The sequence below is a fragment of the Cinclus cinclus genome, chromosome 6 (assembly GCF_963662255.1).
Source record: "Cinclus cinclus chromosome 6, bCinCin1.1, whole genome shotgun sequence".
Classification (NCBI taxonomy): Eukaryota; Metazoa; Chordata; class Aves; order Passeriformes; family Cinclidae; genus Cinclus; species Cinclus cinclus.
This window is the reverse complement of record NC_085051.1, coordinates 5936159-5962373: the sequence shown is the minus strand read 5'-3', so window position 1 is coordinate 5962373 and position 26215 is coordinate 5936159. Positions and strand designations below refer to the sequence as shown.

Genomic DNA, 26215 nt, shown 5'->3' with positions numbered 1-26215 from the left:
AGTATGCTTAGGAGGCATTAATTAATGGACAACTATTCTGAGTTCTGCATTAATCTTCCTGCTTTTGAGACTGTGTTAATTAGCTAAATGCAGCCTCTTCTGTAAGTACACAGACAGAATTATGATATTTTGAAAACAACAGTACTATAAAAAATAATGTCAATCATGTTCAAATGACTAGCAAAATATGGCAGATTGTTCAGGATGCTATTCTGTGGGGACTTTTTGTTCCACATAACTCTGCTGTTTTGTATAACTAATGTATAAGAGGACTTGGATGTGGCATAAATGTTTGATGTAGTTGAAGCATATCCTAGAATGATGGTGGAAAACCTTGTGTGTACTTGAAACTCATGTGAGTTTCCCAAAGGATGGGCAAAATCAGACAAATGTGACTGTGACAGTGATAATGTAGTATTGTGGTTTTCAACACTGTCAGTAGAGTGCAGGAAATCAAAATCTATTCTCACTGGTAAAAACTCTAACTTCATGAAAAGGATCAGGGCTGCTTTGGCATTAATCAATTTTATTTGGCTTTCATTAGGGCAAAATAAAGTGATTAATTCTCTGTGAACCTCTGCGTGCCCTTTCATTTTCAGAGCAGAAGTTAGTTAATTCTCTTTCCAAACACGAGTGAAAATCCACAGGACCTTTGAAGTGTCCCAGCATTTTCAGAGTCATCCTATGCAATTCTGTTGGCAAACCAAGAGTATATGAGCAGCACTTCAAACTAAACTGATTTCCATGTGTTCACAAGGGTGTGTACATCACATAAGCCTTTATCTGATACAACTAGTCACCTGGAGTTTTTACTTGGTTCTGAGATAGGGAGATATAGATAGAGATTAGATATAGCTATAGCTATAGATCATATAGATATGTATAGATATCTATACAGATATAGATATAAATATAGATATATAGATATAGATGATATAGATATAGATATAGATATAGATATAGATATAGATATAGATAGATGATATAAATAGATACATACAGATATATGGGAAAATCTTTGTAATGAAGAATCTTTAGCTCATACATTGCTTACTATTCCATCATATTTCATTTTTCAAATATATCAGTTTTGACTTCCAGCAATCAAAGTGGCATGGAAATTTTAAACACAGCCAGTATTAGTAGTTGCTAAATTGGTACAAAATACAAATATTCCTTTTCACTCACATTAGTTTTCTGTTGTGAATATGAGCATGCCAGAATAATGCCATTGAATAACGCATCTGGTAGTTTGCAATTTATATCTGCAATTGATTACTTCTCTGAAATGAAAGGCTTTGAAATTGTTATCACCAGAATTCAGAGGGAAGCATTTGCTGCTTTCCTCTTCATTAGACTGAAGAAGCTAATCTTCTTTAATGACTCATCTCCTTGGTTTTATCTCTGTTTGAAGCTGGAAGAAAGCTAAGCTGATTTTTGAGGTGTTATCCGCCATGCAACATTACTATGTTGCAAAAATAGTTTGGTTCTAGGCTGTACTAAATATGGCTAGAAGATCATGGAATTTCTATTCCAGTTTTGTTTAATATATTACTTGTATGGAAGTGCTGAACATATATATTCTATAATAGTCTCTAAAACAGTCAAGAAACATGGGAGTGAAGGACAAGAAGTGAGGCAATTGAGGCAGTGTTCTGTTCTCCATTATGAATAATAAAAAAGCCTAGTGAAACCAGCTGTAATCTGGACTGGTAAAATACTACAACTCACAGAAATATGTTCCTGGTTGCTAACATACCCCAATAAGGTCTTGCATCTTCAGTATTGGAAGTTTTGGGTTTTGTTATTGTTTTATGTTTGTATGTTTGGGTCATTTTTTTTTTGTTTTGTTTTCTTGTCATTTTACTTGGCTCCAGTGTGCTCTTAATAAAAAGAATAAAATTACTTATAGTCTGAGAAGTTTCTGATTCAGTATTTCCAGTTTTACAGAGTAAAAGTACTGAGATTCTCAGCCATTCAAAGTCTGTCCAAGCATTCCTCAATAGCTTCTTACTCATAAATGTGTGCTTACTTTTTGTGTGTTCTTTAGGTTAGGTGCTGAGAGCCCTGTCATGTGTCAGCATGCACCCTATATCTCAATATGTTGAGCCTAAACTCAAAAAGAATCAAGAAACAAGTCTTCAGAAAAAGTTTCTCTGCCTTGTCCTGTATGTTCAGAAAAGCTCCAACAGCATTCAGCATTCTATAAACCAGAAAGGGAGGGGTTGTGGAAAAGAAGCTTTTGAGGTGAGGAAGGATTTGAATTGTGCCATAGTTTGGTCAAGGGCTCTGACCTGTAACTTTCTTCAAAGGGTTTGTAAGGAAAGCAACGACACTGTACTGTTTGACATTTTCTAAGAAGAATTTAAACCTCTTTGGCTCATTTCTGCAGCAAAATTGTAAACTTTCTTGAGTGGCTACTGGTACATGTTTGATGGTCAAGGAACTAGGAAACATCTTTTACTTTTCTGCTATTTAAATTACTTGTAAAGAATGCAGACATTTTTAGAAATCTCAGTAAACTTTTGCAGAAATTTTGAATTCTTATTACTATGATTATGCTAACTGTGTGGTTCTGATAGCTGCCCTTGGTGACCACAATAACTTCTCAGGCAGTCTGGGTTTCTGTTTTCCAGGTCACTCACTGTGTAAAAAAAAATGTCACAGGAAATGAACTGAATTTCACCTTTCCTTTCTTATTTCATAGGATATGTTTTGGTCTGCTGCAGTTAAGAGTATGAGGAGTCTGTGATATCTTAACTTCTAAATTCAGCAATACCCCAGCTGCACAACAGTACAGCTCTCTGAAGGTATTTTTTGTAAAGAGTGTTTTTAAAAGAGAAAGCATATGCAAAACCCTGTACATTTTTTGTCAGTCTTATGACATATGAGGGAAAGAAATAATTTGGATGCAATGTTGAATTAATTTTCTATTAAACTCTTGATCCAGAATACTTTATACTGTTCTGACAGTTTGAAAAGTGGAAGAAAATCTTTCATTTGTCAGATTCATGATGTATTTGCAATCTTGGTTAATAATTTCTCACTGTTCCTAACACATGGATAACCATGGCAGTTGCTCACCAGTCTTTATACATTTTACATTACAATGAGTCTATTACACTGAAGTATTAATCTGCTTTCAGAACCCCAGCTACATTTTATTTTCGTTTTCCTTTGATGCAGTACACTGATGATGAAAATCAGATCATTAGTTGGATTTATGGACCAAATCTATCTCTATGTAACCAGCTCTGTCTCTTATGGCCAGAAAATTAATCTTTTCACTTTTTTACAACTGGTTCTCTTTGAGGAATCAGCACTGAATCAATGGAAATGATTGACTGTCAAGTTTCTGGTTAAAGTTTGGTGGTTGTTACTGAAGTAGTTAAAACAGACTGGTATCTCAGAAAGCATTTCAATACTCTGAATTTTTAATTTCCTGATTTTTTTGAATTCTCTAAAAATTTAATTTCAATATACTGAATTCTTAAATACAAAATAGAATTTCAGCATTCTAAGTAACTGCTAATACAGCAGATATCTAAGTAAAATTTAATGGTGGCACCTCTTCATAAATGAATGATTCCTTTAACTATATTTATTTTAAGTGAGTTCAAAGAGTTGTTTTAAGCACACACAAAACCCCCCCCCCCCCAAAAAAATAGCAAAAACAAAACAAAAGAAACCACCCTTGTAGTAAGTTCTCAGCCCATCATGACCAAGATTTGTTAATGTTACTAAAGGAGTAAAGACTCAAGTATTTAGGAGTACAGTGGCTTATGGCTTAAATTCTCATGGGATTGCTAAATTCTCAACTGGATTTTTAATTCCTGCCCATGCAATAGGATGATGATAGCGCTTTTGAAATACTGTATTTGCTGCTAATAATGTGCATCATTTAAGTAAAATTTTCCATACACAAGATTTGTGTGATTAAAACAAACAAACAAAACCTTAGATATTGACAGACTGAAAAAGCTCCCAGTATCCTTACACACAATATTTCCTAGGAGATTAGACATTTAATAGGAATTTGGATGACTGGAGTTGTGTATCTGCTTTATCTGTAAATACATTTTTACCAATGCATTTAGGGAGCTAACTGCAAGATAAAGGTAATAGGTGATTTGGCAACTGTATTCATACAGACACCTTGTTATAAACAACTCAGTTATAATGTGTTATAGAAGTTTTATAGCAGTGATGACCAGAGTTGTCTGATGGCAACAACATGGATGGGAGAAGAAAGGATTGAAGGCAGAACAAAATGGGGTCCAAAACCAATCTACAACAACACGTATCACATATCAAAAGAACTTTAAATCTCAATAAACCCCTTTAATGCACAAAATCATTTGCAAAAGCCAATTTTCTCTCCACCCATCCATAACACACCTGATAGATCAGAACATACAGTAAGTGTTATAGACCTGTCCTGGGGTGACTTTGTGATGTTGGTGTCCCCCATCCCTCTGTTTAGCCCAGAAGTAAGTTGAGAACCTTTAAAAACTAGATCCAAGAGCCAAAGGCCAGGGAGGTGGAGGGAGAGGAGCGTGCAGTTTGTCTGCAGAAGCTTCCCTTTTACTTCCCTGGAGTTCCTCTCTCAGGGACTGTGCTGCCTAGCCTGGACAGCAAGAGCGAGATAAGGCTCTCAGTGCTCTCGGAGTTCTTGGCTTTTGCAGAGAGAGAGAGAAAAGTTGTCTCTGCTTTTTTCACTTGTTTTCCTTGTTAGCTGAGGTGAGAAAGGTTTTGCCTGGACTGTGCCTTCTTTTCCTGGGGCTGTTCCCCTTCTGTCCGGTGCAGTGACATGTGAACTAAAGACTCCACAAGCAGTGAGGTTGTAAAGCAGGTATGTTTATTCAGCACTGGGCACACGGGGGATAGCTCCACCACAAACATGTGCACCAAACAGAGCAGGCACACTGTTACATACACCTAAGATCATGCATATTTATGAAAGTTTTAACTGCAGCTGTACATATTCATAACCTATCCCCACCTACTCTCACTTCCTATGTTAATCAGTTTTTCATCCTTCTGCACTTGAGCACTGTCTTCTGGTGGTCCTGGGCAGGGGTCCCAGGATGAAGTAAGTAGTCTTTCTCATGTGATAATTGATAAAAGATTTGTGTTATTCATGAAAGTATTGGGGTTTGTGTAAACCAGAATACTAAGGTCTAAAGTGAAGCATGGACATTAGATAGAGGAATATATATTATTAAATCATTCTGTTTTCAATCCCCCTGTTATGAATATTATGCTTTACTAAATAAGTTGTATCTACTGACAGTTTGCAAAATCAAACTTTCTGATAGTCCGATAGATTTTGCAAAATCAGACTTCCTGCCTTCATTTGATCATTGCTGCCTATCTACAAAGACCAGAATTCCCAACTTCTGCCAGTTTTTATCTACCAAGACCAGATGGTTATCTATGAGACTGACTATCGCCCAGAGACTTTACAGATGTTTATTCACCACCACTGCTTACCTGGCAAAGTTATGACAACAAAAACCCAAAAATTATTGATTACAACGAGAGACCATACCATAAGAAGAGGCTGCAAACCAAGGTTCAACAGAGCGTGGAGTGGGCGCTGACCCCTCACGTTCCCCAGCGCTGCTTGCTCCGTCTAGATCAAATAAAGCAATCTAAATTTTGCTAAATATCAAGACTTTTTGTTTCTCATTTATAACACTCACGATGTCCTCTGGATGAACCTGGTCCTTGTACGAGCTCTCTTGGTATCTTGGCATCCTCCAAGGCTTCTGGCCATAGTCCACACCACGTATCCAGTTTTTACCAGTTTTTCGAGCACTAGTTCCTGCTTATCAGTATTAAACAATTAGGCAAAATCCTGTTGTATAGCAAAATACCATCTGTTCTTGATTACAAAGCAATCTATATTCCGTTTTGAGTTTAGCTGTAAGTTCCCTATATCACCAGGACATCAGGAGAATTGCCCAGGAGCCCCCCCAAGCCTGGCGTGCTGGGCTGCAGCCCCAGAGAGACTGAGAGACTGAGCTACACCCACAGAAAGACTCTTTCTGAGTTTACCATCTCTTCAGACACAGCAAGAGGTTCCATTGTTTAATATTACTCTTTTGTTTTTTGGTGGGTTTTTTTTTTTTTTCCTTCCTCCGTGCTTGTGAATACTTTGCTTGTTAAATAAACAGTTTTTTCCACTTTTCTTGAAAGAGATTATCTCCAGAACCAGCTGGGGGAGGGACCACTGATATCTGCTTTTTAGAGGAGACCCTTTTAGAGATTTCCTCCCAAATTGGCCCTAGAGCATAACGTATGCAACACCTGATCTGGTAAGCAGATCACGGTCTATTTCGAACACTATTCTGATTTAACATAACTATCGTTGTAAATAAGATGAGGGTAGATTTATTATCACCGACAATTTTGAAGATGCATCATGAACTATTACGTAAAATGATGTTACGCTATACTGTCAAAGTTACAAAAACTGAAAATCTTAATTTATTTAAAAATTCAGATAAACTGAAAATATAGCAACCTAAGGAATTTTAATGGATTGTTCAAGTCTTATTTCTGCAAGGTAGGCAAATACGCAGCATGATATCAGACAGAATAATATATTAGTGATGGGATTGTTCAATATTAATATTCTTGATTCTGTCCAGAGAGAATTTATATCTGAATAAGGCAAATGACCCACACTGACATAATGAGGAAACTGTGCCTAATTAAACATAAAAGCCTGAATAGACCTATTTTTGCATGTAGAAGATGTCTTTGATAAAAGGATCTTCACAAGTTCTGAGAGAAATTATTATAATTATGAAATTGCAACCTGTATGTTACAAAGGTTTATTCTCTAGGTATTAGCAGCTGTAATACTGCTCAAGGAAAGTAGTCTTACACATTATTCTATTATTCAAGTCTCTATGTAATACACCAGCAAGTATTTTGGTGCTTCTTCAAAAGGATTCCTGCAGAATTGGTGAAAATTCACTAAAAAACCCCATCACTTTTTAAAAAATTAAACGATTGTGTTACTTTAATATATGTAGGACTGATGTAAAGCACTTCCTTTTTTATGAGGTAAACTGCTGTAAAATACCTTATATGTTAAAATTTTTTATGCTGAAACACCATTAAATAAGGAACAAAAAATCCAGAGAGTCCAGAGAGCTTAAAGGAATTTGTGGGAACCACTACTTCATAGTACATCTTTAACATATGAATGTTATGAACCACATTATGTGGTTCATAACCACATTGTTGTTACTGATGTGATCACTAACAACAAATGACAGAAAGCTACTTAAAGCATGAGGTGAAGTAATGTTCCAAGAAATATCAATTGTCTCTTGAGTTCTTCAAAAACACTTTCATGGGTTCTCCAAAACTTAAATTATGAACCAACGAGGCTGAAGGACGAAAGCAGAACTAAGTGACAGATCTGCTTTACAGATGGATGGTCAGATCTCTGAACAGTGAGTGATGTAGATCCGCACAAGCTCGTACCCAAAATTGTTGTGCTTGAGTTGCTAAACATGCTGGGTCTCAGAACTGCTTGTTCCCTGCACGGAGTGTGGGTTGGTTGTTTTCATGGGGTTATTTTGAAAAATGGTATGGTCTTCCAGTCTTTTCTAAATTCTAAATAGTTGCAGTTATGTCTTACATGTATTAGCTTTTCGTTATTGCTAGCCAGCAGTAGTTGGGTTTTTTTTTTTCCCATGTAGCTACTACACTAGGAATCTGATATAGTGTAGAAACTTCAGATCATACTATTTTTATGCTGTAATACATAAATTTGTTGTCATGTACTGTTCATAAAATTTGTTATTGCCCCTGAAATTATCTTTATAAATTAATAGTAAAGACTATTAAAATTAAGGTGTAATAAAACCTGCAATCTAAAAATTCCTGTTTCATTACTGAAATACTTTATCAAATTATTTGTAATGGAAATAAATATCATCCTCTTGCTACTGCACTGGAGGAATGACTGAAACTGGGAATGTCTGTGATTGGTTTTACCAGCACAAAGTACTCCTTCGCTGTTATGGTGGCTGCTGCTTGCAGTACTGGGTACTTGACAGAATCAGTAAAAAGTCTTACGTAAGTTTTCTTTGGAAAGCAGGTTTGATGCTTCTTGGGAAGGAGTGCTACAGAGCTAGCCTCTGTAAATAGAGATGAAGCAAAGCTGAGGGACAAATGTGGGCCCAAGTAACATCAAGCAAAGGTCCAGGCTATAGCTGAAAGTAATGTAAGGTGGACCGTGTGCCTAACTGCTGTCTACACAGACTACTCTGTGTAGTACCAGCACCTCTTTGAGTCATGGGTCAGTCCTTGCAATAGGTGAAATAGAAATAAATAGAGTAAATGAAGAGTGAGCAATATCTGTCTTGTTGAAAAATCAATCCAGATAGGATGAAAGTCTGTGGGTTAAAAGGAAACCCTGGAAAGCTGTTCAAAGAGAAATAGAGTAAAGGCTCTGTAAAGATCTAGGAAGTCTGTCCTTCCTATTTTTCAGTGGCTTGCACTACAGCTGGGGAAAGTTCTTAAACTGTCCACCAGACATCTCTTTTCCAGTTGATATCAGAAGCAGGGAGGGATTTACATGCCCAGTAGTTTAATAGTCTGTGGAACTATTCTTATGTCCTCATGACTCATTTAATCTGCTGAATTATTGTGTTGAACAATAAATGAAAGTAAAACACAGCCCCCAATTACTGAACTGCAGTGCTCAAGTGGGACTGAAACTCTCTGTGGATTTATGAGTTGTGAAACTAACATATTTTATTTAGAAAGTGTAATGAACTGATTTGTAGCAATTTTGAAAGTGTTAATAGTTGTTTTCTCTTTTGTGACATATTAAGGGGGTTGTTTTGAAAATGGATAAGTATACACTATATATTTAACTATAAATTATATATAAATCTTGATTTACACTTTAAACACCACTTACAGACATTTTAGAGGTAGTTGTCTACTATTGTCACAAAAGATTCTTTCCTTTATGTTTGACTTCATTGAAGTTAAGTTCTGTAAACATTTCTTTGATTAATAAAATTGTGTTGATTTTTCATGATCTGTTTTTTGGTAGTGAGGGAGGGCCGCAGAGGTGGATTCTGTGAGAAGATGCTAGAAGACTCCACCATGTCTGGCAGAGCCAATCCCAGATGGATCTGAAGATGGACATGCTGCTGGCCAAGACTGGGACAATTAGAGATGATGGTAATGCCTCTGTGAAAACATATTTAAGAAGAAATCAAAGCAAAAGGTGAGGAGAAGTTGTAATTTTCCAGGCCGAGTACGACTAAGAACATGCAAGAGAAAAAACAATGGAGGCACCAAGGTCAGTGGAGAAGGAGGAGGAGATGGTGCTCCAGGTTCTAGAGCTGAAATTCCTCTGCAGTCCGTGGTGGGGACAGTGGTGAAGCAGCTGTGCCCCTGCAGCCCATGGAGATCCATGGGGAATGCAGAGATCCACCCACAGCCCAGGGGGATCCATGGGGAATGCAGAGATCCATGCACAGCCCATGGGGATCCATGGGGAATGGAAAGATCCATGCACAGCCCATGGAGATCCATGGGGAATGCAGAGATCCACCCACAGCCCAGGGGGATCCATGAGGAGTGCAGAGATCCACCCGCAGCCCATGGGGATCTATGGGGAATGCAGAGATCCACCCACAGCCCATGGGGATCCATGGGGAATGCAGAGATCCACCCACAGCCCATGGGGATCCATGGGGAATGCAGAGATCCACCCACAGCCCAGGGGGATCCATGAGGAGTGCAGAGATCCACCCGCAGCCCATGGGGATCTATGGGGAATGCAGAGATCCACCCACAGCCCATGGGGATCCATGGGGAATGCAGAGATCCACCCACAGCCCATGGGGATCCATGGGGAATGCAGAGATCCATGCACAGCCCATGGGGATCCACGGGGAATGCAGAGATCCACCCACAGCCCATGGGGATCCATGGGGAATGCAGAGATCCATGCACAGTCCATGGGGATCCTTGAGGAATGCAGAGATCCACCCACAGCCCATGGGGATCCATGGGGAATGCAGAGATCCATGCACAGTCCATGGGGATCCTTGAGGAATGCAGAGATCCACCCACAGCCCATGGAGATCCATGGGGAATGGAAAGATCCATGCACAGCCTGTGGGGAATGTGCCCGCTTGTCTTGGTTTTTAAGACAGGTATCTGCTAAGGAAAGCAGGATCCTCCCATGGAATGGAAAATATGACACCCTACACTCCAAATTATTATAATTTTGAATTAGAAGGCTTTCAGGCAAAGGTATGAGAAAAGGAATAACAGTTCTTTAGTGTATGTATAACAAGGCAAACAAAGAAATAACAGTGGCATTAAGAACAAGCAGCACCACAAACGCAGTTCCAGCCCTGGCTCGGCTGCTGGCACTTTCCCCCTTGGTGCAGTTCCAGGCACGGCCGGCACGGGCGGTGACCTCTCCAAGTGATCCCTGACACAAACCAGAGCACCAGCGGACAGGTAGAGAATACCGTGTTAAACTTGAAGAGAACGCGTCAGTCCCTATCAGAAGATGTGGAACAAAAGGATGAAGAAAGCAAGAAGAAATAAAACAGATCAACCTGATTCACAAGATGTCATGTAGCTAAGTCGGAGTGTAAGGAAAACAAACTAAAGAGTTCCTAAAACATCAAAAGCTCACAAGAATGTTTGAACAATGTATGAAACTCATGAATATGCATGTACGTAAGTAATGTAACATTGTATAGATAACACCGTCTGAATTTACCAGTGTGTTCTTTGGCGAGTTGCCAAAAGCACCCCAGCGCCGGTTAATTTTTTGTCCTCGTTTTATCCCTTATTAAACTTAAAAAAATTCCAAATCACAAATTTCATCTTTCACGTTTGCAACATAAAGGGGGGAAATTCCCTGAAGAAAAAGCAAAATAAAAGGTAAACCCCCCCCTAACTTCCAACACCACACCTGAGCAGGTGGATGCCTGGAGGGGGCTGTGATCCAGTGGAAGAGCTGGTTGAGAGAGGGGACCTGTTTCCAAATGGAGCAGCCTGTCCTTGGAGGATTGCACCCCATGGAAAGAGAGACCCACACTGCAGCAGCTCTGGGAGGACTGCTGCTCGTGAGACTGGAGCCACCCTGGAGAAGTTCACAGAGAACTGCCTGCTGTGGGAATGGACTTCATAGTCTCATGGGAGCAACTTCTCTCCCTGAGCAGTGGAGGAGAACCATGGGAGACAAACTGACCAAAGAAGGAGGAGGAGTTGGCTGGATAAAAGGTGGTTTTAAGGGCTTATTTCTCATTTTCCTGCTCTGATCGTGCTAGTAATTAATTCACTTCATGTCTTCAGGTTGAGCCTGTTTAGCCCTTGGAGTGTTTTCTCTCAGTCTTTATCTCAGTTCATGAAACCTTCTTTAAATTTTCTCTCCTCAGCCCAGCTGTAGAAGGGGAAGGTGGGTGACTGTGTGACTTTCACGGGTGCCTGGCATTTGGCTAGTGTCAAACCACAACAACAATTTGCAAAGTTCTGCTCTTAACTGACATCATTAGTAAATCAGAAATTTCTCTGTAACAAAGAAAATTTGGCTTTTCTGATAGCAGAAAAAAAACCTGTCTCTGAATTGCAGAAAAAGTCATTAACGTATAGAATAATCTTAAAGCACAAATATGATCAACTAGAAGAGTACAGCTGATGGGCTGATGAGTATTACAAGGATTGATTTTTTTTATAGAAGGGGGTTTCAATTCTTCTTCTTTTGATGTCATTGAACATAAAAGTTTCCCTTGTGCTCTGTAGGGTTTTTGTCTAAATCTAATTTTATAAGGTCTGAATAAAAGATAAAGTATTGACAATTCTTGAAAAATGTTCAATGAAAATGTGTAACTTGTTCCTGGTTTAATTGAATATTGTTGTCAAGGACCAAAAATTTGAAGGAACAACATTTAAAATCTTACTATCATATTCAGGATAGGAAATTTTTCTTCAAGCCAGCTGTACTGAAGTACACTACAACAGTATTTCTCAGAAGTATGAATAAAACAGGATGATGGAAGTGGCAAAATGATAGGCATTTTAGTGCATAGATCTCAGTGTTCTATAAAGAAATCTGTTTTGAAAGAAAAGAAATGTAAAGTAAGACTTGTTCAATGATGGACAGGAAGGAAATTTTCAATCTGAATAAATCACCTATATAGAGTCTGTTGGATTGACTTTCTGGATGACTTGATTCTGATAGACTCAAACCACACCAAGGTACAGTTCAGTAATTTTCACTAGGTCTGATTGTTGTTTTATGTAAGTTAGACACATGTCTGATGAATAACCTGCACTACATGGAGTGATGCATCTGGTGACTCAGTCATGTCACTTGAGTTCTCCAATTCTGTAAATGCTTCCAGCTGTATAAATTTTTGAGTTCCAAATTCCCTAAGCATCCTGATGATGATTCATGCTGTTACAGTTTAGAACTTCTTACAGACTGGATTTCTCTAGCTGACTAACATATTTATCACTTGAAGCAGAGGTGGGGGAGTGAGAATAAATTTGCAACACCTTCTTTTATATCAAGTATGCAAGCATCAAGAACAGTCTTCTCCCTGAAAACTTGATGCATATAAGGGGAAAGTTAAGTTGGTTTATATCAACATCAGTTCAAGATCATTCTTCTTCGTGGATTAGTCAGCAGGGATTTTTATTCAAGATCTGCCATCAGGTTACATGAAATGAAAAATGCCAAGTGCCATATCTGAAGAAAAAATGTTCCACTTTTTCTTTCCTTCTCTGCAGAAATAGTAACGGGATTAAACCTATGAGGTAAGAGAACACACTGAAAACAGATTTTTTTTTACCATTTTGCTCCTTGTAAAAAAACTGACTTTTTAACCTTTAAATTGCAGTTCACAGAGTTCTAAGTTGTAAAAAGATGGGACTTGGACAGAAAGTTAGCATTCTCACATATGGTTTACAGTTGTAAATTAAATTGTAAATTGAACTACAGTCTTGTAGTACAGTCATCAATAATTTTATCTAATTCCCCTGACAGGTAAAATATGTGAGCAGAGCTTCCAAGAATTTTCGTTGTCACTACTTCAAGTGTGATTTAGAATGACAGCTAGCAAAAAATAAGACACTGAAACAGAACAAAACAAACAGCCACCACCACCACCACATCAACAACAAAATCCCACAAACAAACAAACAAACAAACAAACAATTCTAAGTTACAGCTTGTAGCTGGTGTTCCCTTAGCAAGGAGGCTCTCTTGATCAACTCCCCATGGCCTCCAACCTTTCACAGAGAGAGATTAATTTCAAATCCATTTTGCAACTTTCTATTATTTCCTACCTTTTGGAATAGGACTACTCTGAATAACAGCTGCTTCTGCAAGTCTTTAGCTGTTGTCGTTTCCATAGAGTCCAGGGACTTTTGTCTTCTTCTTGTTATTATTTTGTCTTTTGTCTTATTATTATTTGGTTTTTACTTCTTTTTTTTTTCTCACCTAATGACTGGGGTTCCAGAAAAGATACATAGGTAGAGAGAGAGGAAGAGCTTACTCAGAACAAAGAGATGTCTGTTTTGGTTTAGAATACATGATAATTGTTTTGGTTTAGAATACATGACAATTGAACCAGCAATGTGAATTTATTTCCAGGATAGTAATTCAAGTGCAGTTGATCTTCCAAATATTCATCCTGAATATTGGAGGACAATTAAAAGTTGGCAGTTCTTTCTGGTAACTTAATCAGCTTTTGTGTTGGCTCTGCAAGAGACTGGCAACTACTGGAGCAGCTGAGAGCCTGTTCCTTAATTGCTCTTGAGTGCACAATAGAAAAATTAATCAATAATTTGAACAGTTGTTTTTGGAAGAGAAGCTGCACATCATGTCTCATTGTGCAACAGCACAGCAGCACTAAGAGTAATCAGTAATGAATCACACTGTTAAATAAAGCAAATTAGAACCCGTTACAACATAATTTTACCAGGAAAATCTTATCAGTTTCTTTCTTAATTGGAGGTTTTTTTCCTGTACTGAAGCTTTATGATTCAGAAAGAACAGAAATGTATGAACATGGCTCCTTTTAAAGCTTTTGCATGCATATGCAAGATATTTGCCTGTATGAAATAGACACATGAAGTCTTACGCATTAATCTGCTAAACGTTCCTATGATACAGCTATACAGTAGTATCAAATAAATGAATCTGTAGTTAGGTGGGCTTTCAAGGTCTTGCAGAGAGCTTGAATTTTTGCAAAGTATTCAGGCTGTATGACTTGTAGAGAAGTTACATGTGGTGTGGAGGTTCAGGTCACCTGGGGAGGGTAGTTAAACTTTTAGAGTGGTATAGGGGTACAGGTGGTTTGGTGAAAAGCAAGGAATCTGTCACAGAGAAACATGGTTCTAAGAGTCATATGTGCTTCTGCAGCAAGCTAGATCATGGAACCAGAACTTGCTTGGAGCATAGATCTGAATGGATACTGAATATCGAACTTGAGTAAAGGTGAAGTCTTAGAGAGACTGGAAGCACATGAACTGAAACATTTGTGTATGTTCTAGAAGTCAAACTTCCTATAGGTATTTGAAAAATCTGTTTTGAGAGTGGAGTGTCTACTGTGAACTGAACTTAAACAGTCTTATCCATCCATGCTTCAGCAATACATCACCTGGGATCTTTCAATTGCAGGCAGTCTGTTAGTCTTCTATTCACTCTTCTTCATGAGGAAATAAGAATGACATACATTTATCACGGGGAATATTTTAGTAATTGCAGACACTGATGGATATTTTAACCAATGAGTATTGCTTCAAGTTAACTAAGGTGCATGAACCTTCCTGCTGAGGATAAAATGTATCATGTGATTTTGAGGAGCTATGGCTTGCTTCAGGCCCACTGCTAAATAAATTGTACGTTTAGAATGGAAAATAGTATACCCTTTCCTGTAAATATTAGTGCTTCTATAAGCCAGATACAAATATCGTGTGTAAAGAATAAAAATCTTTAAATTAATAAATAAATTATCTAGCCTGTCAGTAAGAGAAAGTAATTACTTTGTTGCTTATTTTTTGTTTGTCGTTATTTTGTGGTTAATTGGAAGTGTTAACGCTTACCTGTTTTGACATGTAGACCTGAACTTCCTTCCTCAAATGAAAGAGGAGAAAAGAATGAGAAACAAAAGATGAGAAATGGGAATGTGCTTTTGCTCTTGTGTTCAGAGAGCAAATAGACATAACACAAAATGCACTGTACTGTGTGACTACCTCTGTAAAACATGAAAAAGCAGTAATCCCTGAAATAAACTTGGACTTATAACATAGAATGTTGTGGACTAACACTGGAAACTCAGAATCATAAAACATGATTGCTTATCATAATGGAATACTTGTTCTCTTTTTATAGTAAGAATAAGCCTTATACTAAGTTTTTGTTGCCTCTGCTATGGATATTTTGTCACTTTAATTTTATCAAGAGTTTAATTTTAGGAAAATTTCATTTTAGTCAAATATCTGCCAATTCTACCTTCAGAACTTCCCAATGCCTTTACAATAAGTAACTGTGTAATTGTTTAGTCAACCTTGTGATAGTCCAAGCACATCTTAATTTATTTGGTGAAATCTATTGAAAACAAAACTTTTTTTCTCAGTACAGACTAAAAGAGCTAAATTCAAGTGTGGAGGAGGAACACAACCTGCATGCTGCTCTGATCATCTAGTTACATGAATCTAGTTACACTAAAACATCTACTGTTTGCTTAGTTGATATATACAATGAGACTTCTGTGCAAATGACAGTGCTGTGCCTCTTCCAAGCAATGCAGCAGTGTTATTCATCACCACCAGCTGCTTTGTGAGCAGCAAGAAATAGAGCTGGTGGCTCTATTTCTAATTCTAATGGCTCTATTTCTATTTCCAAACATAGCTGAGGACAATAAATGTCCAAAATAGAGAATGACTAAAGAACAGGGGGAAAATAAACCCATAAATCTCATATACAGAATTATCTTCTATCATCATTATCATGTCAGTTGGATTTGAAAGATATCCTGTGAGGCTGTATGGAAAATATCAGCAGTATTACCTTGTTCAAAATCAAATTATACTAACTTCTGCAATCTGGATTTCTATAAAGAGAGCTTAATAAATTAAGCCAAAAAGTGCCTACTTTTTAATACATAATTTAACAGTGGTTACATGTGGAGACCACTGCGCTACTCCACAGGTTAATCAACCTAATCAGGGTTTTTTTTTTGTTTTTAAAGACCTTACTTCAAAATGTATTCTTTTCTTCAGGTCTTCTTTCATGCCTTTGCCTGTTCCCCATATTCCCCCCACTTTTATAGCTTTTTGATCTTTGCAAGACCTGACACACTCTAATTTCAAGAGAGTGAATATTGTTTATGAGTCTGGTATATGACATAAAACCATTGATTGTTTTGTTTGGGATTGGTTAATTCAGTAGATGCTGCGTGGCACTGTTTTTCCAGGTGAAGAACATGGTGAGCAGCATTTAAAGCTGTGTTAGATTTTGGATATTGTTCAGCTCCATCTGCCTCTAGCAAGAGCTGCAGAATGAAATGTAGTGTGAATACCTGATGTCCAACAAAGTACTGTTCCTCATGTGAAGGAAAGCAAAGTTTGTAGAAAGTTGAGCAAAGCAGATAGGTGATCTCACAAAGGACGTTCAATATGGATACAAGTACTCAGGGATATCAAACCTAAATTACAAACATGGGTGTTATAAACAATGCTCATCTGTGTGTTCTGTGCATGACCTCCATTTAAAAAGGGCTAGGTCACTTGCCACTGTAGATATGCTTCAAAGTCACAGATAGACAAGCCACTTGGGACATCGAAGAGCTATCCAATGGAATTTAGGTTTTTTAAATTTTTACATTCATAAGGAAAAAGAAATGAGTTTAATGCATAAAAAGCCATTTCTTATTGGACTGGACTTAAGTACTTTTGTGAAGTACAATAGCCTAATAGCAAAGTTGGGCTGGTTTGGTTTAAGACTTTATAATTATCCTTTGGTGAGTATATTTAAACAGATGAAATGGAAAAATGGAGTGAGCACACTAGCTCTGTCTGCTGTTATATAAAAAAAAAGCATCTAAGCTACCTAACATTTACTTGCCTCATAACATTTCTGCAATCTGGCCTACTGAAATTACAGTTCCCAAGGTTTGCCCAAGGTCGGGGAGAAATAATAACGTTATTGTGTACTGAATAGAATCTGTAACTTTAAAAATATGAAGATTTTTCTGTTTAGAATTATTGACTCTGAAGAAAGCTCAGTAGTTCCTTGTGTGGAAGAGTTCAAACAGGGAGAAGTCCATGATGGCTTTGAAGAGTTTCAAGGTCAGGACACTGGTATTTGGAAGATTTTGGCAAAGGAGCACAGTTTTCCTGGAGGACAGCAAACAATGAAACAGAACCTAAGTAACCTAGATGCTATGTATTAAGGTTCTCAATCATGTAGATGGTATAAAATTAACTTTCTGGTAAAAAAAGTTGTCATTTGTTGCTTACAGTGCTATACTAGACTGCACAATTAAAATTTCTGTGTAACACACAGTTACAAGAAAACTGGGAGTGGTAGGGAAAAGCAGATAATTATAAACCTGGTTTGTGACCCCCAATGCCTCTTCTTTTTATTAAAAGCTATGACAGAATCAAGCCCAAATTAAAAAACTACAATAAGAAAGTCTTGGACCATTGAATATTAAAGGCACAAAAAAGTAAAGGTCAAAGAAAATATAGGAAAGTTGATTGGAGAGGATTTAAATGCTTAATGTGGAATGTAAATTGTGATGTTTCTTAAGGGAATGCATAAACTAAAGAACACTAAGTATAAATTTGAACTTTTTACATACACGCTGATTTTAAAAGTTACTCATAACAAATACTCATAACCCTAACTCTCCATGGTTAAATATAGATTTTGAAAAGATCAGTGCTTTTATATTCTAGCCCTCACTAGCTAATAAAAAGCTGAAAGGTTATATAAAAAACAATTAGTAAACCAATATGTCCCTCAATAGATTTCAGAGTGTAACCAGGGTAAGATTTGGAATGTCATGGTTTGCCCTAGATTAATAGCAGATCTCAGTAGAAATGCTGAAATAATGTACTGAGGGAGTTAATGTTTCCATTGCATCTCTTCTGTTGTGGGTGAAAATCACTAGCCAATAAAGTCTCTGTACAACATGCTGATAATTCTTTTACACTTCAGAAATGGTAAATAAGCTTTTTCATCAATCCTTATCCCTTTATTGGGTGATAGTAAATACTGATATATTGCTGCATACTTTGATTTGCTTTACCTTGATAATGGACTTTCCCTTTGAAGACTGACAAAACAGAAAACAATATGATGACAATTTAGCTATAAACTTGATAATTCAAAAGGAATACAAAAATTACATTGTTTGGTTTTGAGGCTGAAGTAATATGGGCACTCCAGCTGTACTCACTAAGGATCTGAGCCATCTCCTTCTGTAACTGCTGCTTTGTTTAGAAACCAAAACACTCCATTATGCCTTCAGCATAGATAGAATATAAGACTAGATGAGCAAAACCTTTTTTAGAGTACATTTTTAAAATTATGGTTTTGGGTTTTTTTCTATTTTCCCTAATTTTTATTCCAGCTGTCTTTATATAGGCTAGCCTTTCACTGATACTTTGAAATGATCCCCATTTGAAGTATGCCTGTTACGTTACCAATCTTTCAACAGCTTATGTAAAATATGAAAAATAAGCCAGATTAAATTCAGAGTTACCTACCCTGTGAGAAAGACACAGAATAAAATTTCAGAAAGACTGATCTAAAAATGTCAGAAAAGCTTGGGAGTTTTTGGTATGTTTTAGTGAAGGTAATGATAGAAGGGGAATATAACTACAAATTCAGGTGAAAAAATCAGGGTCAGGTGGTTCCAAATAAATTATTTCACAAATGTAAATTATGTATTAAAGTCTTATACTATGTATTTATCACGTGTCTTTAAGTAGACCTTTAGGAAGCTCAGTGGGTTTAGCAAGGTATTGTCACCTTTGAAATTATGCCTGAATTTCTGTGTTTTGTCCTTATTTTAAACAGAGGTGTGTTGCAATAAGTCATTGGAGACTCCATTTTCTTCATGCAGAAAAGCCAATTCTTTATTCTCACAACTCATTTTATACAGTTTTTGCAGACTTCATGTGCAACTTCATTGGTTAATAGCTTTCTTGCCAATTACTCCATTGGTTAATGAAAGTTATTTTACTTGTCCGTCAAATCTCTCTATTCTTGAATTATTTACATATTTCTTCACTGATTCTCATGGGATGAATCCACTGTTTACCCAGGTGCACTTGTTTTTCACCCAGGAAGGGGTTGTTGTGTTAATGGACCTTTCATACCAAGATTGCTTTTGCCTGGGAACTTGAAAGCTGCACTTAGAAGAAGTGATAGGCTAGCTTTAATTTAGCAGAACAGACCTGATTTTATGAGGCCTTTCTTTTATAATTTCTCTACCTGTCTATAACAGAGGTGAATTAAATGTCTCAACTATCCTAAATGTATAGTGCTCTACATCACGAAAAATATCACTATTCAAAACAGGGTAGAATGATGACTCAGTTTTTCTAATGAATTGCACTAAAAAGCACTTTTTTCTAGAGGGTTTTATAGAAATGCCAGTGTACTTAGGGCCAAATCATGGTACCTCGTACATAGTTCAAACAAATTACTTTTTCACAGAACATATCTAACATAATGCATTTAAATGAACTGAATATAGTAAAATTCCATTATTCCTTTTTTTATTATTCTTAATTCCAAATAATGAAAATAAAAATAGGACACCTGCAGTAGTAGTTACTACAGAAGTAGAGTCTTAAGTGGATGTCTTTCTGTTAGAAATTGTGCAGAAAATCACAGTGTGAAAAGTGAGTGTCCATAAAGGAGACAGAGGAGTCCTGCAACTTTATTTGAATAAAGGGGGAGAGTCCACTGGGGCACACACCCGTGGGGTTTTCTCTCTCAAGGTTTTAGAGGGCACAGCCTCCTGTTTAAAGTCCCAGCCACATGCTGCTCTGTACTTGGAAGGTACAGCCTCCCCATCCTGCCTACCACATATTCCCCATCGAAGCTGTCGTTCTACCCCGCAGTTCCGAAAGTCAGGCTTGTGCAGATCCACTTGCCTGGTTCAGGAGTCGAGCTGAATGGGCTCTACAACCAACCTGCTACTTGAAGTTAATAGAGACATTAAGACCCATTTCAAAGACATTAACAAACATACCTTCAACCATCAAATTGTAAAGACATTGGACACATTTTTCTTATCATTCTGGCCAGGACATGCAACAGAGCTTCATTCACACATTCCTGGGTGAGAAGAGAAAATCATTCCATTACACATGGTTCTTCACTAGATTTCTCACACACTTATTCAGACAAAGCCCAGAGAAATCCATTTGTTCAATGTTCGTTTGTCCCAAATCACACAATTCTTAGTATTTGGTTTCCTATTGGTCATTGATTCTTTTGCCTGTGATGCTGATTAGGTGGATTCTCATTATTCTCTCATTGATCTTTTCCCAGACCAGGTGTCTCCGATACACCAGGGAGGTGTTTGGTAATGGTCGCTTATTTTTTGTGCATCCTCTGACAGCTCCCAGTCCATTGAGATGTTGCAGTTATCAGGCCTTGCCCAGGGAACAGTCTCTTGAAAAGAAACTTCCACTCCCTTCCCCCTGGGTGAAGAGGAACACAACCCCCGACTAAAGCAAATTTAATAATTTTAGAGTTGCATCATTTTGATAGGAAAGATTTGTGCTAGTATCTTTACAAAGAATTGCATGGGCGAGGGTACGGGCGTTAACGTCTTTGAAGTGGGTCTTAATGTCTCTACCAGCTTCAAGCAGCAGATTTGTTACAGAACTCAGACAGTTTGACTCCTGTAACAAACAAATGAGCCTGCACAAGCCTGGCTTTCTGAATTTTGGGGAAATGATATGTTTAAGGTGGTTCAGGAAGGCTGTACCTTCCAAGTACCTCAGCCAGTGGGAAAGGAAGAGGGCAACATAAGGCTGGGAGTTTAAAAAGAAGACTGCATCCTCCAAAACCTTGAGAGAGAAAACCTCACAGGTATGTGCCCAAGTGGGCTCTCTCCCTTAATTCAAATAAAGTTGCAGGTCTCCTCTGTCTCTGGCTTTTCATAGCATGATTTTCTGCACAAAAACAACATCCCAGCCAGAATAATGTCATAATTGTCTAACAGTAAAAAAATGTTGTTGGAGAGTTTGTTGGTTTTGTGTTTATTTTTTGTTTGTTTAGGGTTTTTTTGTTTGTTTTTTCCCCCCCTGCAGTTCCAGTGACATTTCTGCTCTGGCAAGCATAAGTTTGTGTTGTATTTTCCAAAGGGAGACGGTTCATTTTCCTTTCCAAGGTAGGCAATATTATTCCTACACTATTGGTGTATTTAGCCAAACTTGCAAGAACCTATGTGATGAGTGTTTGAAGCACTTTGGAATTTTGCAATAATACTTCCATATTTCCTACATATGTTTTTTTTAAATGGCATATAAAATAATCTCTCACTTGCTAAGCTAGGAGTAATTTTTTATTTAGTAATATTATCGATTGATTTGAACAAAAAAATTGGAAAGCCTTTAAACACAAGAGTAAACATACGATATTTCTAAGGAGTTCTGCATGTCTTATGTGTTTATATAGAATATTTCTATAGCATCTTTGAAGTTGTTATACATTAATATTTGATCTCTAAGTGTACACAGCACAGTAATTCAACTACAGTCTATGTCTAAGAAAAATCTACAAGAGCTTTTTTTATTTTTTGGTATTGATATATTACTGTTAAGATGCACATTACTCCTCTAAAATGAGCAACTGACCAAGAAACCAAAACACAAAACCACCTCCAACTTGTCGAGATCAAGATCATTTATCTCAGTAGGAGGGAGGAAAAGGATGCTTTTTTGTGTCTTTAGGCAAACAGCTGGAGTACAATCAGGTCTGACAAGAACAGCACTGAAGATTAAGTGCCCAGCCCTTAATTATAGAAATTTGCTTCTAAAAAGGCAGGTTTTCCTTTTTGTCCTACATGCATTTACTGCTAAGGGTTGCCTTCACAGTGATGCAATTTTACCTGTGTCTAGCTCAGTATTTAGAGGTGCAGTTACTGCAGTCTCTGCCTAGCCTGGCTGTGTATATGCTGTGCTCAGGTGGGTTGAAGGTTCCCATGGGCTGACCTGAGTTGGGAAAGCTTGTTACACATCCTGTACATTTGAGTTCTTGAGGTGTTTGGAGGCTCAACCTAAGCTGTAACAGTCTTTGCAGGATATTCACATCAGAGCAGTACTCATGCAATAGTGCTGGTCAGCATGAAAGCTTCCTGATTGTTCAATCAATTCTGAACAGAACAGACAAACTATGCAAGGAATGACAATGTTATGTGTGGCTGATGTAGCGCTGTAGCTGCAGATTGCCTGTACTGAAGTCACTCAACCACTTGTGGAGATATTTTCCCATGCAAGCCTGGCAAAACCCCTTGAAGTGAAACCAAGAAGCAGCAGTAGGCCTCTCTATTGCACCCCTACTTCCCCAAAAAAAGAGGCAGAGCAGAAATAGAGTCAAAAAATTGTCCCTCGAGTTGCAAAATTTCACAAGGTTACTTAAGATCACTCAGCATTTTTTACTGCTTTGATGCACCGGTACCTTTCCCTCTGTTCCACCCTGGATGAATGCACATAAAAGGAAGATGAAAGAAGTATTAGCTGCTGATACATGACTACAAAGTGCCCGGTAGACTGGAAAGCTTGGCTTTTTCTAGAAGAGAAAATTACAAGCTAGCAGTTCTTTTTATGACCTTTTTACTATGCTATTATAAGTATCCATGGTAACATGACTATTCATTCAAGATGGTATGTAGCATCAAAATAACAATAAATACAGATTTAAATTAATGTGATTGAATACAGTGTGCTGCCAGGTGCTTAAAATGATGCTTGAGTTGGGACACAGAAAGTCAGAATTGAATTATTTTGTTTCTTTTTGTCTGTGTATATCACCTTTTATTTTTTTGTTTTAATTTTACCTCCCATCATTCACAGTTTGCTGCTGAAGGATGTAATTTATTAATTTTATTTGTATTTGCCATGTGCGTATATTATTAAGGGACAATGCTAATTTTAAAAAGTCTTCCATTCCTTTCAAACAGCAAATTTCTGTATTCTGTGATGGAAAACAAAATTACTCTGCAATAAACAGCTGAATGCAATGACAAACCAGTTTAAATGAAGGAAATTTTTATTTTATGCTTGTGATGTATAATGTAGTTTCTGGACGCTATTTGTAAGAGCAGAGAAGTCCATAGGTAACAAAATATCTTTCTTGTAATGACCACACTTCATTCACTTGCAGACAAGTTTGTTTGATTGGGGTTCTGTGGTAATGCAGAGACAGATTATTTCAGTTTAAATGTTATGATTTGTCATCAGATGAACTTGTGTTTAGGTAGGCAATTATCTACACACTGAAAACACCTTTAACCAATGTTGATTTATGTAAATTGTCATTAAGATCGGGAGAGTAAGAACACAGAAAACAGGGAAAGGTTATTTATTTATTTGAAGCTCTTGTCCATTGTTTCAGATGATGAAGGGCTTTTAGAGAAGTCATAGTTCTAAATCCTGTTCTGGAATCTATTTCTGCTCCTACCCTCAACTTGATATGGGTTGAGCGAACACCTGATTGAAATACAGCTTGTGTGCTCCTGCTTTGCAGAAACGACACCTGGCTACATGCAGTGACAGGCTGCTCTGGAGCAGCTCCTGCCTCTGTATCGCCTTCTAGTCACATCACATGAAGACGCTAACTGCAAAATACCGCCGCTCTTTTCCCTGCAGCTTTCTCAACTTTTTTTTTTTTTCTTTTTTTTTTTTTTTTCTTTTCCTCGTTCCAGGAAGGATTTCTCCGCCATGCCCCGCTGTCCCCTTGGAATGGAGCTTCGAGCATCATCATCACGCCGTAATCCCTCCTCGGCCGTCGCCAAGGGGCTGGTCCAGCGCAGCCCGCGGGCAGGGCTGCACCAACCCCGGGCGGCTCCGCGCTGGTGGCGGCGGCTCCCTCTGTCCCTCTGTCCCTCTGTCCCTCTGTCTGCCGGAGCTCCGATCCCTGCGGGTACCCGATCCCTGCCGGAGCTCCGATCCCTGCGGGTACCCGGTCCCTGCCGGTACCCGATCCCTGCGGGTACCCGATCCCTGCGGGTACCCGATCCCTGCCGGTACCCGATCCCTGCCGGTACCCGATCCCTGCCGGAGCTCCGATCCCTGCGGGTACCCGATCCCTGCCGGTACCCGATCCCTGCCGGAGCTCCGATCCCTGCGGGTACCCGATCCCTGCGGGTACCCGATCCCTGCCGGAGCTCCGATCCCTGCGGGTACCCGATCCCTGCGGGTACCCGATCCCTGCGGGTACCCGATCCCTGCGGGTACCCGATCCCTGCCGATACCCGGTCCCTGCCGGTACCCGGTCCCTGCCGGTACCCGATCCCTGCCGGTACCCGATCCCTGCCGGTACCCGGTCCCTGCCGGAGCTCCGATCCCTGCCGGTACCCGGTCCCTGCCGGTACCCGGTCCCTGCCGGTACCTGATCCCTGCCGGTACCCGGTCCCTGCCGGAGCTCCGATCCCTGCCGGTACCCGGTCCCTGCCGGTACCCGGTCCCTGCCGGAGCTCAGACCCCGCTCGGCCTTCCCTTCCTCACGGCAGTCGGTGTGTCTGTGTGCGCTGGCGGAGGCAGAACCTTTCGGCAGCGGGCGGGCGCTCCCTCGGCCGGGCGAGGCTGGAGCGGACGAGCACGGAGCCGGGGCGAGGAGCCTGCAAACCCAGGAGGGCCGGGATGAAATTCATCGCTGCTTATTACGTGCTGCCTCTGTTTCCTGCTCTGGTCTTTGGCACTAGGTGAGTACCCACAGCTCTTTCCCTTAGAGTGCTCCTGCTTTGTTTCCTTCTTTTCGCATTCGGTGCTTTGAAGATAAATAATACACATTTCAGGTTTTGCTGGGGTATTAAGTTTAGAGCAAAGATCGTCTCCGATTCTTATCTGTCCCTCTTCTGCTCCTGATGGTCTCAAGATTAAATGTTCTGTTGGTGTTTGGTTTGGTTTTGTTGTTGGTTGTGGGTGTTTGTTTTTTTGTTTGTTTGTGGTTTTTGTTTTGGTTTGCTATTCTCGTTTTGTTTTTGTGGGGGATTTATTTGGGGTAGGTTTTGGGGTTATTTTGTTTTGTGGCTTTTCGTTTTGTGTTGGGGTTTTTTTTTGTTTGTCTGGGGTTTTTTGGTTTTGTTTTTTTGGTTTTTATTTTTATGCTGGGAATGATGCTTCTGTATAACTTGACTCACAGCTTGTGGGATATAACAAGGCAGTGACAAATGTAAGCTTTATATATAGAGCAGTTAAACCAGATAGACTATTTCATTGTAAAGAAGGGAGAACAGCTGAAGCTGAGAATACCTAACGTTTTCCCTTACAGAGTACAAAAAATTTAGAAAGACTTGAACAATCTCATCTCACTTAGGATCCTGTATCTGAATATAGACCCGGGGCTTAACGTTTTGTGGTTTTTTTACTGTAAGTTATTGCACTGTTCTCTCAATGCCAATAAATGTTTAAAAAAATTCTGCAGTCTAGAATAATTTCTTTTTGTGAAAGTATGAGTGTGAGGAAAACATGAACAAAATCTGTTGCAGTTTAGAAATAAATCTGATCTGACCATGCAGTGTTGTGATAAGATAATGTGTTCTGCTCACTTGCTCAGAGATAGTATGCTGTCCAGGCTGTCAGTATAATATGTTCAGCTAAGAAAAGATAAAGCAGAGACACCTTATCCCATTGTCTTGATGTACACAGATGAGAAATTTATGTTGGGTACAGAGCAGATCTATTATGGTACTGCTCTCTGTTTAGACTGCTCAGCTTCCAGTTCCTCATCAGTAAATCAAGTCCAAATTTTTACTGTGGTATTTCTCTGCTGTGTTAGAATAATAACAAAGAAATAAGTGCGTAATAAATAGCAATGGGTCTGTAAAGCATGTTCTTGGAGGATATATGCATGTACATTTTTCAGGGAAATGTGACCTTTTCCTTTATGCTGTGTCTTGTCCTGTATAATGGGCATCAAAGCAGCCTTTTGCAGAAGCACTGCATGTTT

General features: G+C 38.7%; 2 protein-coding genes across 2 annotated transcripts in view; both read left to right on the top strand.

The window, feature by feature from the left end:
• The first annotated feature begins 21011 nt into the window (after window positions 1-21011).
• On the top strand, window positions 21012-24659 carry LOC134044970 (uncharacterized). The gene is made up of 3 exons (XM_062494511.1): window positions 21012-21434; window positions 23970-24338; window positions 24380-24659. Exons 2-3 carry the CDS (start codon window positions 23986-23988, stop codon window positions 24657-24659), a joined length of 633 nt encoding a protein of 210 aa, XP_062350495.1. The 5' UTR covers window positions 21012-21434; window positions 23970-23985.
• Window positions 24612-26215, top strand: part of LUZP2 (leucine zipper protein 2) — a 110260-nt gene continuing 108656 nt past the window's right edge. Inside the window, exon 1 of the mRNA XM_062494767.1 lies at window positions 24612-24968. Coding sequence (XP_062350751.1) covers window positions 24907-24968 — 62 coding nt within the window. The 5' untranslated portion in view covers window positions 24612-24906. The remainder of the gene's footprint in view (window positions 24969-26215) is intronic.

Coding starts and splice junctions, on each gene's coding strand:
- LOC134044970 (XM_062494511.1), top strand. CDS start 23,986: ATGCCCCGCTGTCCCCTTGGAATGGAGCTTCGAGCATCATCATCACGC. Junction 24,339..24,379: donor CTGCCGGAGCTCCGATCCCT/GCGGGTACCCGA, acceptor TCCCTGCCGGAG/CTCCGATCCCTGCGGGTACC.